The 17132-nt window shown below is 31.0% G+C and overlaps 1 protein-coding gene across 5 annotated transcripts in view; it reads left to right on the forward strand.

Moving 5' to 3' along the window:
* The first annotated feature begins 10131 nt into the window (after positions 1-10131).
* The window catches only part of LOC100791997 (serine carboxypeptidase-like 17), a 38870-nt gene continuing 31869 nt past the window's right edge, over positions 10132-17132 (forward strand). For 2 of the 5 annotated variants that reach the window (XR_005890205.1, XM_014772379.3), the window contains exons 1-3: positions 10132-10393; positions 11369-11514; positions 16093-16169. Coding sequence is in view for 1 of the 5 variants with exons in the window: in XM_014772379.3 (XP_014627865.1) it covers positions 10263-10393; positions 11369-11514; positions 16093-16169 (354 nt within the window). In the remaining 4 variants the exon portion in view is untranslated. The remainder of the gene's footprint in view (positions 10394-11368; positions 11515-16092; positions 16170-17132) is intronic. The other 3 variants (XR_005890206.1, XR_005890207.1, XR_420172.4) reach the window with 2 other exon arrangements.

Genomic DNA, 17132 nt, shown 5'->3' on the forward strand with positions numbered 1-17132 from the left:
AATATTCAAATGGCCACATGGTTGTAATGATTAAAGAATGTGTCATTCACTCCAAGGACCATGGTTCTAGTCCTTTCAAGCATTTTTTAAACTTCTTATTCTTTAAGAAAATATTGGTCAAATTTCTAGTGTAGTCAATGTTAAAAACGTGCAGCGTTTAGAAAGGTTATCAATTCTTCTTTTTCCTAGGGTTTCACCTTTTAAATTTCATCTACATTTCATTGCGCAGCGCACACTATACCTTCCTCTCTTCTGTTTTGGGGCTCTTACACAGTAAGTTATTTCATCTTTTTTTGCTTATTCTGTTTTGGGTTTTGAGTTCCCTACTTTTTCCAACACTTTTGCTCCGATTTGGTTATAATTAGAACAATTTCTGCTAACTGAAATATTGATGCTTTATGTTCAAATATATTTTTTTTTCTGATGGAATTTCTTTGCTTTGAATTTTGCGTTGCCAGACCTAGGTTTGTGGAACTTCAATTTTTTTTTTTGCTGGTTGTGTGTTTTGAGTGCTTTGTAGTAGGGATAAGTGATAGAAATTGCATAAAGTGTGTTTCTTTGGATTTGCTATTTTAGTTTTTGATCTCAGTAGAATTCAAACGAGTCTTGGTTCAATATATGCAGTGGCGTGGGAGTAAGAGTTAGTATTTATGAATATTCATTGTGAATTTTTAAATTTATATTCGTATTTTTTTTAGCAATTTGGAAGGAATATTGCTGCTTTATGTTCAAATATGTTTTTTTTTTTTCTGATGGAATTTCTTTGCTCTGAATTGTGATGTTGTTTTATTTAAATTATATAGCTAATTGTGATGCTATTTCAGGTTGTGTAATAAACTAAAACTCTTAATTTGATATGTCCAAGTTACACACGTCATCAAATTTCTAAAAAAATTAATAATCAAATTGGTCCACTAAAATTCTGTTTTTTACCACCTTAGTTATTAAAAAAATTGTTATTAAACTAGTCCTTTAAAATTTTAATTTGTTGTCAACACAAGAACTCTTGCATATATTGATCCACCTATATTTTTTAAATAACTTTTGTGACATTTTTCACCACTTAAGATATCCAATGTCAATGTATAGAGTGGGGAAGTCGGATAGGTGGTCTAAAGTGATGAAGTGTTTTATGAGCATTAGATATGTTAGTTAAATATTCAATGGTTAGGATTGTTTAATTGTTACTGGTTGTTTCAATTTTTAACATTTAATTTTGTTTTGCATATTATTTTTCATACTACTTTACTACCCCTCAAAAGTGATTTCTGGCAAGTACACTTTTTTCTCCTCCCTTCTTCCCCTCTCCTTCTCTTTTTCCCTATCTTTCTTTCCTTCATCATCAACCTTCCATGACCGCACAAGGCCTGGTGCGTTGGCGGCGCCGCCGCACACTGCCTTTTCTCCTCTCCCCACCTTTTGTCTTTCTTTCTCCGATAGCATGTGAATCACACCTTAGAAGACACTAAAGTTGTTGCCTGATGCTTCCTCTGTTTCGATCTTCAAATTTGCTTCACAATTAGATCTAATTTACACTCAAAAGTCAAAACAACAACTCCTAAACACTATTACACGTGCTGGTTCCTCAGGTTTTCAATTACTTTTTAATGAGGGGCTTTAATGTCATTGTCAAGTTTTAAAAAAATATGTATAAAGAGTAAATTGGTTTAACCTCTTATTACCTTATCCTACTTCCCCACCTTAGACATCGTCTCCAAAGATTTTGCTATCCTTAAGGTACTTGTTAGATGGTAGACCGAATCTTTCATAAATGAATTTGATGATAAAATCTTCATAGGATAAATATGATAATAATTTAAATATTTGAAAGACCAATTTCGTAACTATTTTTTTAAGGACTAACGTGTCTAAAGGGTTTTGGTTTTCTCAAAATTGTAATGTAAATGTGTAGTGTCATTTACTGACTTCTCAAATAAAAAGTAATACTAAAACTTTTGTACATGAAAAATGTACAGATGAAAATTGGATGGGCAATAGGGGGAGGGGGTTGCCTAAAAGTCACAACACGAATATCCATACGTTGCCCATTGCTTATTGGTGTGCTTTGAGTGGTGGTAGAAAAAGTGATAAAGAAGCAATACATGTGATGAGAACTATATTTGTGAAAAATGTTCACAAAAATATAATGAAAAGAAAAGTGCAAGAAAATTGTTTTGGACAAGGAAAAAAATGAAAGAAAAGAAAAGGGATCTGCACAAGGAAGATAACGAAAGGAAACCAAAGAAATTGTTGCTTTATGTTCAAATATGTTTTTTTTTTCTAATGGAATTTCTATGCTCTGAATTTTGCGTTGTCAGACCTAGGTTTGTGGAACTTCAATTTTTTTTTGCTGGTTGTGTGTTTTTAGTGCTTTGTAGTAGGGATAAGTGATAGAAATTGCATAAAGTGTGTTTCTTAGGATTTGTTATTTCAGTTTTTGATCTCACTAGAATTCAAACGAGTCTTGGTTCAATATATTCAGTGGCGTGGGAGTAAGAGTTAGTATTTATGAATATTCATTGTGAATTTTTAAATTTATATTTGTATTTTTTTAATCCTTATAATATTTAAATGGATGTATATCAAATATAACCAAATCTATATCCAATTAAATAGATTAGATGTTAAATCTAAATTGGTTTTTTTAAATATAAATATAAATTTAAGATGCAATCCACCGTATCTCTTAGGCTACATAAAAAAAAACATCATCATTCTTATAAATTCTATTCAATTGGCAAACTCACACTCCACCCATGACTTCACCTTCTTGTCACCCTTTCAACTTCATCTTATTCCAAATCCTAGAGTAAAAAATATCAAATCATGCCCACAATTCCCTTATAATGGCTTTAGTCACAGTATAATATAAAAAAAAACCCTGTTGTTTGGTCCATTCCATATGAGATACACACAATTCATTCTGTGACTGACTCTTATGTTATTTAGATGATTCACTTTGTAAATTTTCTGAGTGACAAGTTTTGTAATCTGATTTTTGCTTAACTAGTTTGTATAAAGATTTTTGTTTATAGAGGAAACAAGATACAATTTATTGTGCTTTCGATCTTTGGGTCATGTTCAAATTGATTACACCAAAATGGGCCTCGTAGTAATAATAGTTGTAAGAAAAAAAATGAAAGTTGTAAATAGAAAATCTACTTTTACTTTTATTTATTCCAGTGAGGGAATGGAAATAAGTAGAATAATTAATAATAATATTTGAGACGTAGGATTTCTCAGTATATAGTTGGGGCTCTTACACAGGGGTGCTAATTAATTAAGTATTGTGTTTTTGAAATTTGAACAATTTTAGTGCAAGATGGTTTGATGTGTACATGGGATTGCAAATAGCCGAGGAAATAGCACAGCAGAGGAACTAGCTATAGTGGCCGACACATCTCATTGGACCCCTCTCTTGGTTTGTCTTTTTTGTTCAGTTTAAATTACTGCAGTGTGTCTATTTTATATTTTTTTACGATCACAATTAAATGTAAGTAAATTTATAATTACTTTATTTGAACTAAGCTCTGAACAATAGTTTTATTTTTCTCCACTAGTATAGTACTACAATAATTCATTAATTCCACAGAATAGACACAATTTTATTTTTTTAAAATAAAAAAGACTTATCCAAGCTAGCCCTTAGATCACGGGACACAGATTGATTAAGGAACATGAATGATATTAGAAAAAAGAGCATTGCATGTGTAAGTTTGTACTATTTTTCCCTATTAATTATTAAAAATAAATATAATGTATTTTATTAATTTCGAGCAGGAGTTTTTTCTTCATTGTTTAATTATACCTACATTGAGGTACTTGTAATACACAATATCCATGTTCCATCATCAACCTTACTTTATCTAATGTTTCAAATCAATCATAGTAAATAAACATTAACGTGACTGTTTCAACTTCCATGCAAACACCATAATAGTATGTCTCTTATGTGTTTGCATGAACACACTCCATTGAATACTATGGAATCATTTCATTTGATGATTATATTTTCTTACTTCTTGATGTTTCTTAATGGAGATTTGTTGTTGGTAGTTTGTATCAATGGAGATTCCTGAGAATCGAAGGTGGATGTATCAGAGGTTGGATGGTAATAAATGTTGGACAAATGAGTTTAGAGAAGGAGTGTTTGAATTTGTAAAATTTGTTACTAGTCAGGACATGTTTCAAATGAAAGGAGAACAAACAAGGTGTCCCTGCAAGAAATGAAAATGTAAAGTTTTCAAGTTTGTGGATGATGTGATGAGGGATCTTTATGAGGAAGGGTTCATGCCAAATTATTATTGGTGGATAAACCACGGTGAAGAGTTACCACAATTTCCTCCCATAGTGTTGCAAGGTTCATACTACGAAAGTGGTAGGCAAAGGAAAGAATTGAATCCTTACGAGCAAATGATCATGGATCATGCTGGACCATCAATTGGCCAATACATAGAACAACAGGGTGTAATTGAGATAGAATGCATGGAGGAAAATCCTAATCCTGAAGCTAAAAAGTTCTTTGATATGCTTGTAACTGCTTAAGCACCATTGTGGGAAGGATGCAAGCATCATTCAGAATTGTCAGCTTCTTTGGCCTGTCTTAGCTTGAAATCTGATTATAATATGTCAGAAGGGTGTTTTAATCGTATGGTTCAACTTATGGGCGACACCATGCCAAAAAACAATACTATGGTTAGTAATTTTTATCAAGCTAAGAGGTCAGTGCATAAATTGGGTCTCAGTTGTTTGAAAATTGATTGTTGCACAAATTGATGCATGTTGTATTACAAAGAAAATTCATATAAGAGTATAACTAATTGCTTTTTTTGTAAAAGTGATATGTACTTGACGATTAATAGGAGAGAGATTGAAAAGAAGTCTCCTGTTAAAAAAATGTGGTACTTTCCACTCATTCCAAGACTAAAAAGATTGTACTCTTCAATGACCACTGCATCTCACATGAGATGGCATAATGAAAATCAGAGGGACCCGAATGTCATGTGTCATCCATCTGATGGTGAAGCGTGGAAGCATTTTGATAGCATGCATCCATAATTTAGTCAAGACCCTAGGAATGTCAGATTAGGATTATGTTCAGATGGATTTAGTCCTTTTGGTCAATTTGGGAAAACTTACTCTTGTTGGCCGATTATCTTAACTCCATATAATCTTCCTCCTGGCATGTGCATGAAGAGAGAATTTATGTTTTTAACTGTCTTAATTTTAGGTCCATCAGATCCAAGGCACAAGATTGATGTGTACTTGCAACCACTCATAGATGACTTTTGCACCTTATGGAATGATGGCATACCAACTTTTGATGTGTCATTGAAGCAAAATTTTTTGATGAAGACTGCTTTGATGTGGATAATCAATGACTTCCCAGCTTATGAGATGTTGTCAGGTTGGACAACTGTTGGCAGACTTGGTTGTCCCATATGTGTGGAACGATCAAAGGCATCCACAACTTTAATTTTTCACAAGGTCTGTTATTTTGATTGTCATCGCCAATTTCTTCCGCTTAATCATGCATATAGAAGGAATAAAAAGTCATTCAAGAAGGGTCGTGTTGAGACCTCACCCCCTCCTCCACGTTTGTCTAGTCTTGACGTTTGGAATAGAGTTGCACATTTATCGCTCTGCCTTGAGTCGTAAGAAGAAAAAGATTTTCCTTGTTATGGTGTTGAACATAATTGGAAGAAACAAAGTATATTTTGGTTGTTACCATATTGGAAAACCCAACTTCTGCGTCATAACATTGATGTCATGCACACAAAGCGAAATGTGTTTATGAATGTCTTTAACAATTTGATGGACATCAATGGCAAAAGTAAGGATACACCCAATGCTCGAATGGATTTAGCAGAAGTATGTAATCGAAAGGAGCTTGAGCTGATAGATGTTGGTCGTGGCAAGTTCTTTAAACCAAAGGCAGCTTATGCAATGACCAAATCCGAGAGACTCGTTGTTCTTAAATGGGTCAAAGAACTAAAGTTACCAGATGGCTATGCCTCCAATTTAGGTCGGTGTATGGATCTTAACAAGGAAAAAATTCATGGAATGAAAAGTCATGATTGTCATGTTTTCATGCAACGGTTGCTTCCAATTGCATTTGACTCATTACCAAAACCTATTTGGAAGCCACTTGTTGAACTTAGCCAATTTTTCAGAGAACTAACTTCGACAACTTTAAATGTTGAACAACTAAGAATTATGGAAAATAACATACTTGTGTTGTTGTGTAAGTTAGAACAAATATTCCCACCAAGCTTCTTTGATTCAATGGAGCATCTTCCAGTTTATTTACCTTATGAGGCAAGACTTGGTGGTCCAGTCCAATATCGTTGGATGTATCCTTTCGAGAGGTATAAAATGAGTAATCATTTATACACCATTGTATTATATACATATATTCATTTTTAAAAAATACGTATTCATATTAATTTTAGGTTTTAACACTCCCTCAAAAATAAAGCTAGAGTTGAGGGATCGATTTGTGAAGCGTACTTAGTGGAGGAGACATCTACATTTGCCTCATTTTACTATCCTGATCAAATTGCAACAAGAAGGACTAGGATGCCTCGAAATTTTGATGCAGATGAAGGTTCCTCATCTTCTCCTCCTATATCAATTTTCAATTACCCAGGAAGAGCGAGTGGTAAATCCAAAACATATTTTTTTGGACCAAGTTGATGTTCATGTTGCTCACTTGTACATTCTTCAAAATTGTCCAGAGGTTGAGCCATATTTAGAGTAAGATGATTTTAATACTTTTATAACTCTAATTAATATTTTAATGATGTTATGTTTTTAACGTTGACTAATTGGTTTTCTCTTTTCTAGTATTTATGAGAATTTTTTAAGGGAGTTGAATCCCACTACTTCGGATGCTCAACTTAACCAAGACATTTCTTCCAACTTTCCTACATGGTTCAAGCAATATGTAGGTTAACACCTTATATATTATTGAAATAACATTTCTTCCATAATGATACGATGTTATATATGGTGTTAATTGTTAAATTTTTTAGGTTCTAAATCTAGAAAATAATATTCAAGATTCAATATTGGTTAATTTGGCATGGGGACCTAAGAGAAAAGTTGAATCATGGCCTATCTACATTATAAATGGATACAAATTTCAAACAGTTAGTTGGAATGAAGGCATGAATTCTTCTAATTATGGTGTTCACGTACAGGGAACAGATGGCCAACTAGAATCTGATTTTTATGGAATGTTGTCTGATATTATTCAATTCGAGTATACTGGCATCCCATTGATGAAGTTAGTTCTATTCAAGTGTGATTGGTTTGATAATACTCCTTATATAGGGACACAAGCAGATAAAAAGTATGACATTGTTGAAGTAAGACAATCAAAAAGATATAGTAAGTAAAATTGAGCAAGAGGCTCCATACCAAGATGATGAGCTTGTAGGGCTTCAAGAAGTATTGGAACTTGACCCTGATGTCATTAATGAATCTCTTGCGGATGTTGATGGAGGTGGAGAAGAGATAGATGCAGATTTACTCAAACAACTAGACTTGGTTGAACTAGACGAGGATGAATGCATGTTAAGTGAGAATGATCATGACATTGAGAGTGATTTTGATGATACAGATACTTCTTAGGTAATTCATACATTAAAGTTGATTGCATGTCTTTTACACTTGTAACCCAACACATCTCCCCCTCAAGTGTGAGTCTCTTCCACATGGTAGTCTCCCCCTCGAGCGGAAGTCTTTTATCATCCACGAGTATAGCCATGATCACCTGCAGTACTTGCCTTGCTCGCTAGCCATTCTGGCCATCCCGCTCCACCTACGGGGTACGCTGTGCCGCTAGCCATTCTGGTCACCTGCAGTACTTGCATACTCGTCTTAGCCAGTCACCAACTTGAACCATTGGCTCTGATACCAATTGTTGGGGAGATTCGAGGGGTACACCTGTGGACCACGAGCCACCACATAAAGAGACTTGACACCACACTCTAACCCAAAACCTTAAGGCTCAGATTTATGGGTCTTCTCCTCACGGGTCTTCTCCTCACTTATATGGTGCTCAACCTTTCCACTTCTACCTGATGTGGAACTTCACCTCGTAACCCAACACATCTCCCCCTCAAGTGTGAGTCTCTTTCACATGGTAGTCTCCCCCTCAAGGGGAAGTCTTTTATCATCCACGAGTATAGCCATGGCCACCTGCGGTACTTGCCATGCACGCTAGCCATTCTGGCCACCCCGCTTCACCTGCGGGGCACGCTGTGCCGCTAGCTATTCTGGCCACCTGCGATACTTGCATACTCGTCTGAGCCGGTCACCAACTTGAACCATCGGCTCTGATACCAATTGTTGGAGAGATTCGAGGGATACACTTGTGGACCACGAGCCACCACATAGGGAGACCTGACACCACACTCTAACCCAAAATCTTAAGGCTCAGGTTTATGGGTCTTCTCCTTACTTATATGATGCTCAACCTTTCCACTTCTACCTGATGTAGGACTTCACCTCACACTTGTAACCCAACAAAAAGGTATAGTACAAAGTTCATCATAAGTTCTTATGCAAAGAATTACTTTTGATCCACATTATATGGTTCTCACGCAGAACCAAACACAGGGTAAATCAATTTAACCTAATTCATAAATAATTGAATATTGTTATTCAATTATTAATTTGCACAATTTTTTTCTATTTCAACTAACTGCAATGATTAGGTAATTTAGAAATTAAATCTACTCAATTAAAAACTACAACTTATCCATTGAACTCTTATAGTTTTGAATTGTAATTATTTTACGCAGCTTTCATTTGTTTTTTTTTAATATTAAATATAATGTATATAGTGGTAGAGTTTTCTTCTCTTATGCCTTGTAAGCTTTTATTTTTCCTAATTTAGTATAACATAACAACTTCAAATGAATTATATTTTCAATTACGTGCTTTTTAATATAGAACAATCTTATCATATCCAATATTAAGAGTGGATTAGCTGACGTAAGATAATATCAATTATATTATAATGCATAGTATAGTATTTTATACAATGCAACAGAAACATTGTCTAAATATTATTAAATTTTATACTATATCCTACTTCATCATATCATGTATGACTAAATATACTCTTAACTATTTTTTTGAATCATAATTCAACTCCCTTTCTTGATATTTACCCTTACACCTTTGCTTTAAAATTAAAGGATCTGTGACGGATATTGAAATAGCTTTTGAAAAAGGGTGTACAAACCTTTGGCTTGAAAGTGACTCTCCCCCTTGTACCTTGGAATCTTAGAAGTAGGTGGTTAAACTGTTTAGAGAAAACTCGTAAGATGAGGTTCAGATTCTCACATATTTTTAGAGAAGAGAAATATTATGCTGACAAATTAATTAGCATCTCATGGTTTTCATGTATGAATATGGTAGGACGTTCTTCCAAGTTTTGTTCGGGAGGACTTCTTCCGTAACAGACTTTCTTTAACTTTTTTTATAGGTTCAGATGGTGGTTCTTGGGTCAGGTCCTTGCCCCTCGGATTACAGGTTTTATGGTGCCTTAGCATGCCCTTTTTCTGCTTGAAAATAAAAGATTATCATTTTTAGTAAAAAAAGTAAACAATAATCATTCTGTAAAAAAGATAAATACTGCCTCTTTTTCACATAGTTAGATGTTTTAACCTTAATCTTTTTTAGTCTAAAACAATTGATGTTTTAAAATAATAAAGTCTAATTAATATTTTTTCCCTTATGTATGCATTTATTTAATATATTTATTACTATAGTGGTGTATGCATGACTGTATGTATCAATAATCAATATACTATTAAATAAGGACATTTTTAGTTCAAATATAATAATAATTTATTTTCATTATATTTTCTTTGTACATTAACTTTAAACATAAGATACGAGAAGGAGATAGTTAATTTGATGCATAACTCTTTCCCTTAAAATTAAAGAAATTCATCCAAGGCCTTCCTTTACGGACAAACAATCTAATAAAAATAATGCTGCATGTGCAACTCATTTTAAGGCGTTGACCTTCTTACTTTCTCCAATGGATCAATATAATGAACAGTTATATTAACTAATGGGACAATAATTGAATTCAGGAATATCAAACATTGTAATATATATGATCTGATGCAAACAAGAGGTTTGACTTTCGTGAAGTTCTTTCGTCATTGTTAGTTTAATAAGTATTCTCATTAAGCGTCTTCTTTGTTACTCATTTTTGGTGCCACAAGCATAGTGAGACAATGGTTAAGGTCTGGAAGCCATGGTGTGTTTTGATTTCTGTGCTGCATTTGTTCCTCCACACCACATCTTCTGATTTCATCGTCAAGAATCTACCAGGTTTTGGGGATCTTCCGTTCACATTGAATACTGGGTCAGTTATAGCCTCGTACTTTTGTTTTCTGAATTTGCTTTAAGGTCCCGTTAGCGATGCTTGCCGGTTTCCGATTTTCTTATTTTAAAATGTAATTTCAAATCGAAATCGAGTTCAAAAAAATGAGGTTGAATTGATTTTTTTTTCTTTTCAAAATAGTTTTTATCCCATTTCAAAAACAATAAAAATAGATTTTTGGGTTTCTGTTTTTGGTTTTACTCTTACCCTCTAGCACTTCTCCCTCGAGTTAATCTCTCTCACTTCATTGGTTGCGATCTTCAGTCATCGATCGTCAGTCATGGTTGTTGATAGCCGATCATCAATTGTCTATCGCCAATCGTCGGTGGTCGGAGATGTTAGTCGCACTCGTCAATCGCCAATCATCAATTATCGATCACCGGTCATCGATCGTCGATCACCAATGTAACGATCACAATCATCGTTCATCGGTTGTTGATCCTCAACAACTGTCACGGTCGCCGATTAATGGTTGTGATTGCTGATCAATGATACCGATCACAATCATCAATCGCAGTCGCTGATTGTGGGTGTTTGTCGTCGGCCAATGACCTTTTTTGGGATTACAAAATTTTGATGAAGATATATGGGAGAAATTTGAGAATAATTTTAAAATTGATTATGAAATTCCTTTTCTATTTTGCAACAATTTTCAAAATCAAAGTTAAAATTAAAAATTCAAAACGAAAACTGAATTTAATTTTTAAATATTTCAAAACTAAAAATGGAAAATCACTCCAAGCAGGAACTTATTTTGGACATGTTTGTTTTCATTAGTCTGTATGGAAAAAAAAAATAGAAGAAGAAGAGAAAACCTTGAAATTTATGCTAAAGAGAAAATAAAGAATTATCTTTCAAAAAAATCATCGCTGTAATTGTGTTTTTCTTCATCTGTTGTCCTTGCTTTTTTACAAACATATATCATTTTAAAATATTGTCAGCAACATATATATACAGATACATTGGTGTTGGACAAAGAGAAGAGGTGCAGTTATATTATTACTTTGTTGAATCTCAAAGGAGTCCTTTGAATGATCCTCTTCTACTTTGGCTTGTTGGAGGTCCTGGTTGCTCTGCCCATTCTGCTTTCTTCTATGAAAATGGTAATGTCTTAATATTTGCAGAATAGAGCATTTTAATTTCATTTTTATTTATACTGTTCCAATCTTAATCATTTTCCTATATTTTCTTTCTATTATTTTCTTCATTTTAAAAAATATTAGTTGAAATAAAAATATTAGTTTATCAATAAAATTAGTATGTCATTGTCTTTGAGATCTCATATTAACTCTAATACAATCAAAATAAAGTTTATAAAGAAGTGCAGTGACTACAATTTATTTTTTTTACATTTAACTTATATTTAATTAAAAGTTTTTTTTTAAAAAAATTAAACACTATAATTAACATAGTATTCTATATTAATTATCAACATGTCATTAATCTGAATGACATTGGGTTTGGATTCTTTAAATTAACAAAGTATCAATTAAGGTCTTGTGAATAAAAAAAATATACTTAGATGGAGAAATCTCACTAAAAATTATCACCTATAGGTTACACAACACAAATTACCCATCACAACAAACTAAGTATGTGTATACTTCCTACTAAGGTCATGGTGACAAAATAAATAGTATTCTCTACCAATTAAAATTGATTTTAAATCTTATATTTGTTAATATTATATTATATACAATCATTTAATTCTATAAATTAAAATAACTTAATATTACACTTTTTAATAAATTAAATTAGAGACCCTAAACTTTACTGCTTTGCAAATAGAGATCCTAAACTTTATATAATTTGGTCTCAATTAACCCATAAACTTTACCTCTTTGACACCATGAATTTTAGAATTATTATGATTGATACTTAAATTTTAACTTTTTTTAAATATATAGACACCTTGAACTTTAATTGCAGTTCATTGATATCTAAAATTTATCCTTTTTACAAATAGTTTTTTTTTCCAATCTATTTAAAGTATTAGTCATTAATTAATTTTTTTACAACTCATTTTTTCTTATTTAAAATATAATTAAGAATATGAATTTAGAAAATATATATAAAAAGGAGAGGTAATAGCATTAATAAAATAAACTTTTAATTTTTATTTTTAATTCTAAAATTTATTATGTTTTAATGTTAGGAAAAGTTAATTTTAAAAATAAAACTAATAAATAGTTGAGATTAAATAAATAAACATTTGATTTTTTTTAGTAATTTAACTGTAATTTAATATACGAGATTATTTATGAAAAGGGTAAATTTTAAGAATTAATTGACATGAAATTGAAATTTCGGTGTCTATATGTGCAAAACTGCAAAAGAAAGGTTAACGATTGATTTAAATGAAATTAAAGTTCATGATGCATATTTGCAAAAACAATAAAATTTAGGGATCAATTGAGACAAAATTAAAGTTTAAGGTGTCTATGTAAAAAAAGAGTAAAAGGGGGTTGTATACTTTTTTCCCTTAAAATTAAAGACCCATCCTTGCCCTTGAATTTGACAAGTGATATATTACTTTAGTCCTTAAATTTTAATGACTTAATTAAATTTTTCATAATTGGAATATATGTTATTTTCATATTATTACTTAACATTCATTTTTTTTTCACCCAAGTACCTGAAAAATAATATAATTTTATTTTACTATATGTTTGTCGTTAGTCGTCTTCTATTAAGTGATGACGTGACAGACGGAATACCACGCCTTGTGACTGACACATCATTGAAGGTGATGACATGACACTTTATCTGTCATGTTATCACTTAACGGAAGACAACTAACGACCTGTAGTAAAATGAAACTAAAAAATTTTGTAGATAGTAATATGAAAATGGTCTATTTTTTCCAAGTATGAAAAATTTAATTAAACCAATCTAAAAAATAATTTTTTAGTTAACAAATGATAAGGAGGAGTTTTATCAAAATAAAAAATTTAATTTTAGAAAAAATGATAAATGATATATTTTATTGAAAATAAAAATAAAAATGATAATTTTAAATTTAAGTTATGTTTAAAAACAAATCTTATAAGTCAGTAAGAAAAAATCGTTTCTCAAACACTTTTATTTATTCAAATATTTGTAAACTTGTCAATAAATTAAAAATTAATTAAAATAACTTGATGAACATATATGTAATTTACTTTATCCTATTTATTTTTTAAGATAATTCATCATTCAAAATAAGAAATACATTAAATTAATAAGATATTTTTTTATTGGTAGGAATAAAAAATACTATTTGAAATTTACAATAACTCACCTATCAATTTATTATGTTTGATCAACCAAACTAGCTAGATTAATAAGATAATATTAAAGGTGAAATTAGTTAAGATGCGTATATTTAATATCTAGATAAAGTTAAAAGAGAATCTAGAGAATAATGAAGAAAGAATGAGGGAAAACATAATATGTTATATGTGTACATTAGTTATAGACTGCAAAACACCAATTGTATATGATTTAAATAAGTTTTTCATACCTAAAAAATAGTTTGTTTTCATATTACTACTTAAAAATTCATTTCTTTTCAACCAAGTACCTAAAAAAAATTTCAATTTTATTTTACTGTCTGTGGTTAGTCGCCTTCTATTAAGTAATAACGTGTCAGACGGAGTGTTAAGTCATCATGCTATGAAACTAACACGTCATTGAAGTTAATGACATGACAATGAGGTGTCTGTGACAAGGCGTGATGACGTAGTACTCTGTCTGCCATATCATCACTTAACGGAAGACAACTAACGCAAGTAGTAAAATGAAAAACTTAATAAAACGGACTATATTCCTGGTATGAAAAACTTAATTAAGCAAATTCTGATTATTCAAGTTAGTCTTTTGGTTAAGTCTTTCCTGTTAACTTTAATAAAAACATCTTACATATGGTAGGTTAAGTGGTTGTGTGACCACTACTATAAGAAACACATTCAACATTGTCCCATGTCAATGACAATTTTCAATATATATATATATATATATATATATATATATAACATTGTTAACAAAAAAATACAGTGGTAATTTTGAAATTAAATTAAAGTTGATGACATTGGTTCTTTCAAAACCAATATTGAAATAGTTGTTCAACATTGGTTCTTCATAATACCGTTCTTGTTATTAGATTTTGAAAGACATTTTTATATAACAAATGTTGTTATGAGACTTTCAAAGATGGTTTTTTATAACTAATGTTGTTAAGTATTACTAAACCCCTTAAATGCCCACACTCCCTCTCTCTGCGAACTCCTATCCATCTCGAGCCCTAGAGCTCTGTCACGATCCTTCTACCATGCGATGACATTGTCAACTCTAGTCAGGAAGGTAAATTCTCATGCTCTCTCTTCTGTCTCTCTATGCCTCTCCACCTTTTTGTTCCTTCTCTCACGTCTCTATGTGCCTTCCAAGTCGCATCTCTTTGTTCTACAATACACACAAAAAAAGATTGATGAGACTTCTCAATGAAGATAACATATGAAGAGTATAAAGACTTTCATCAAAGCCCTTTTAGAATTGTTGTTATTAAAAGGTTTTATTGTAGTAGTGGACACACATGACACATTCATACACACTTGACACATTCGTACAGCATGCATCCTATATGGTATTAGGTCACACATTCGTATACACTACTAAAAAAGGCATTATCTACATCGGTTATTCTTAACATACTAGGTTGGTTACGCGACGTTGTTGTAACGCGTGTCGTAAAATGTTAATGGGTCTATGACGACGGTTCAAGACGCACGTCTTAGAATGTACTATATATTCTAAGACGGTCCAAACACCAAGATCGTTTTAGAATGTAGTACATTCTAAGACGGTCGTGTTGCGGAGACTGTCTTAGAATGTAGTACTTTCTAAGACGGTTATCTGTAAAACCGTCTTAGAAAGTTTTTTTTTTTTAAATCTCATTTTTTTAAAATCTCATTTGTTTTTATTGAAGTCAATTTCATTAAGCCTAAATAAAGCTTTTAGAGAAATCAGAAACCTGATTTCACAAGCTTTCACAGTTGTACAAAATTAAAATATTAACACATAAAGCAAAAGACACAACTAAAACAATGAGCATACATTGTTGAAGAGTCCATGTAGAGATAAGAGCAAGAGCATCCACATAAAATCTCCATGCTTTGTCAAAACCTGATGTTTTCATCATTTACAAAAACGCCACTGCTGCATTTTTTAAGATGGCCCTTTACAACCGTCTTAGAATCATCGACGTAAAAGACTCAATTTTTAGTATTGATAGTTAATATATGCAAATATGACTAAGTGGCATACGTACAATAATTATAAGACTTTGTTAATTAATTAAAAGAGAGATATAAAAATAAGTGATATCATGTTTACATACAAGAATTTATATAATATTATTTTTTTAGGTCTATCTCACTTCATCATTATGATATGTAATAAATGACGAGTATAACAAAGATATAATAAAAAATATCGTCTCACAAACTGTAGTATAAAAATTATCATTTGGGGTTTGTATTGGTTATTTAAATGTCATAACATTTGTGAATGATGGATCCCCAGATCAATTGATCTTAAGCTGACTTTTCGTACGTTCCTCACTCTCGTTGGCAATTTATATCGTATATTATTGATAATTTCCTCATTTGTTATATCTAAAATAAATTTGCTTGCTTGAATTGTAGGGCCATTAATGTTTAATTTTCACGATTTTAATGGGAGTTTTCCACAGCTTCTATTGAATCCGCACACTTGGACAAAGGTAAGCAGTTTTGTTTTGTTTTTTAAAATTTATGAGCTTTAGGTCAAATTAGAGTAATTTATGATAATAAAAACTATTAATATTTTATTTTTATTTTTTAGCTTCAATGTCATTTATTAAAATTCTACAATAAAATATTTTAACATTTTATTCTCAATAGATAGTGTAATCAATGCATTCAATTGATCCTAAAAACATAGTTGATTTAAGATAAAATTTAAGAAATTTTAATTTTAAAAAACATTCAATATTTTTACAAGTGCTATAAGTATAATATGGATATGAGATACTTCACACCATAACATGGTTAGAAAAAAAATATATAATATTTGATATAATTTAATATTTCTAAAGGAGTATTAATTTATTTTGATAAAAAAATTCTCAATAATTTTAAATAAATCAAGATAATTAATACTATAAGTCCATTTACATTTTTTAATTAATAAATAACAAGAAAATACTTTTTTTAAAAGAATAAAATATTTAATTAACATTAGAAATAATATATTTGTAATTAAGAAGATTGAAATGGGCATGTTTAGGATTGAAAACTACTCTTACACTAAAAGAAAGTGATTTTCCGATGGTCAAAATCTATTGGAAACATTAAAAATTCATCGTTAATTGAAAATTCCGATGGATTTCCTACGGATAAATATCCGTAAGAAAAAATGGTCGTAAAAAATTTTAACCGATGAGTTTTTTTGTCTGTTGGAAAAATTCTGTCGCAAAATTCCAATAAAAAATTTTCATAGATCATTTCCAATGGATGTCTGTGGGAAATTTTCGACGAATTTTACACAAAAAATTCGTCAGAAAATCTTATTTTATAAATGATTAACTAAATGAGAATAAATTTAAAAAATCTTAATTCATTTTTCAAAATAAAGATATTACAAAAGTCCAAACTTAAAAAAATTATACTATAATTAAAGTATTACATTATATTAAAGGATTATT

The sequence above is a fragment of the Glycine max genome, chromosome 20, assembly GCF_000004515.6.
Source record: "Glycine max cultivar Williams 82 chromosome 20, Glycine_max_v4.0, whole genome shotgun sequence".
In the NCBI taxonomy this organism is placed as follows: Eukaryota; Viridiplantae; Streptophyta; class Magnoliopsida; order Fabales; family Fabaceae; genus Glycine; species Glycine max.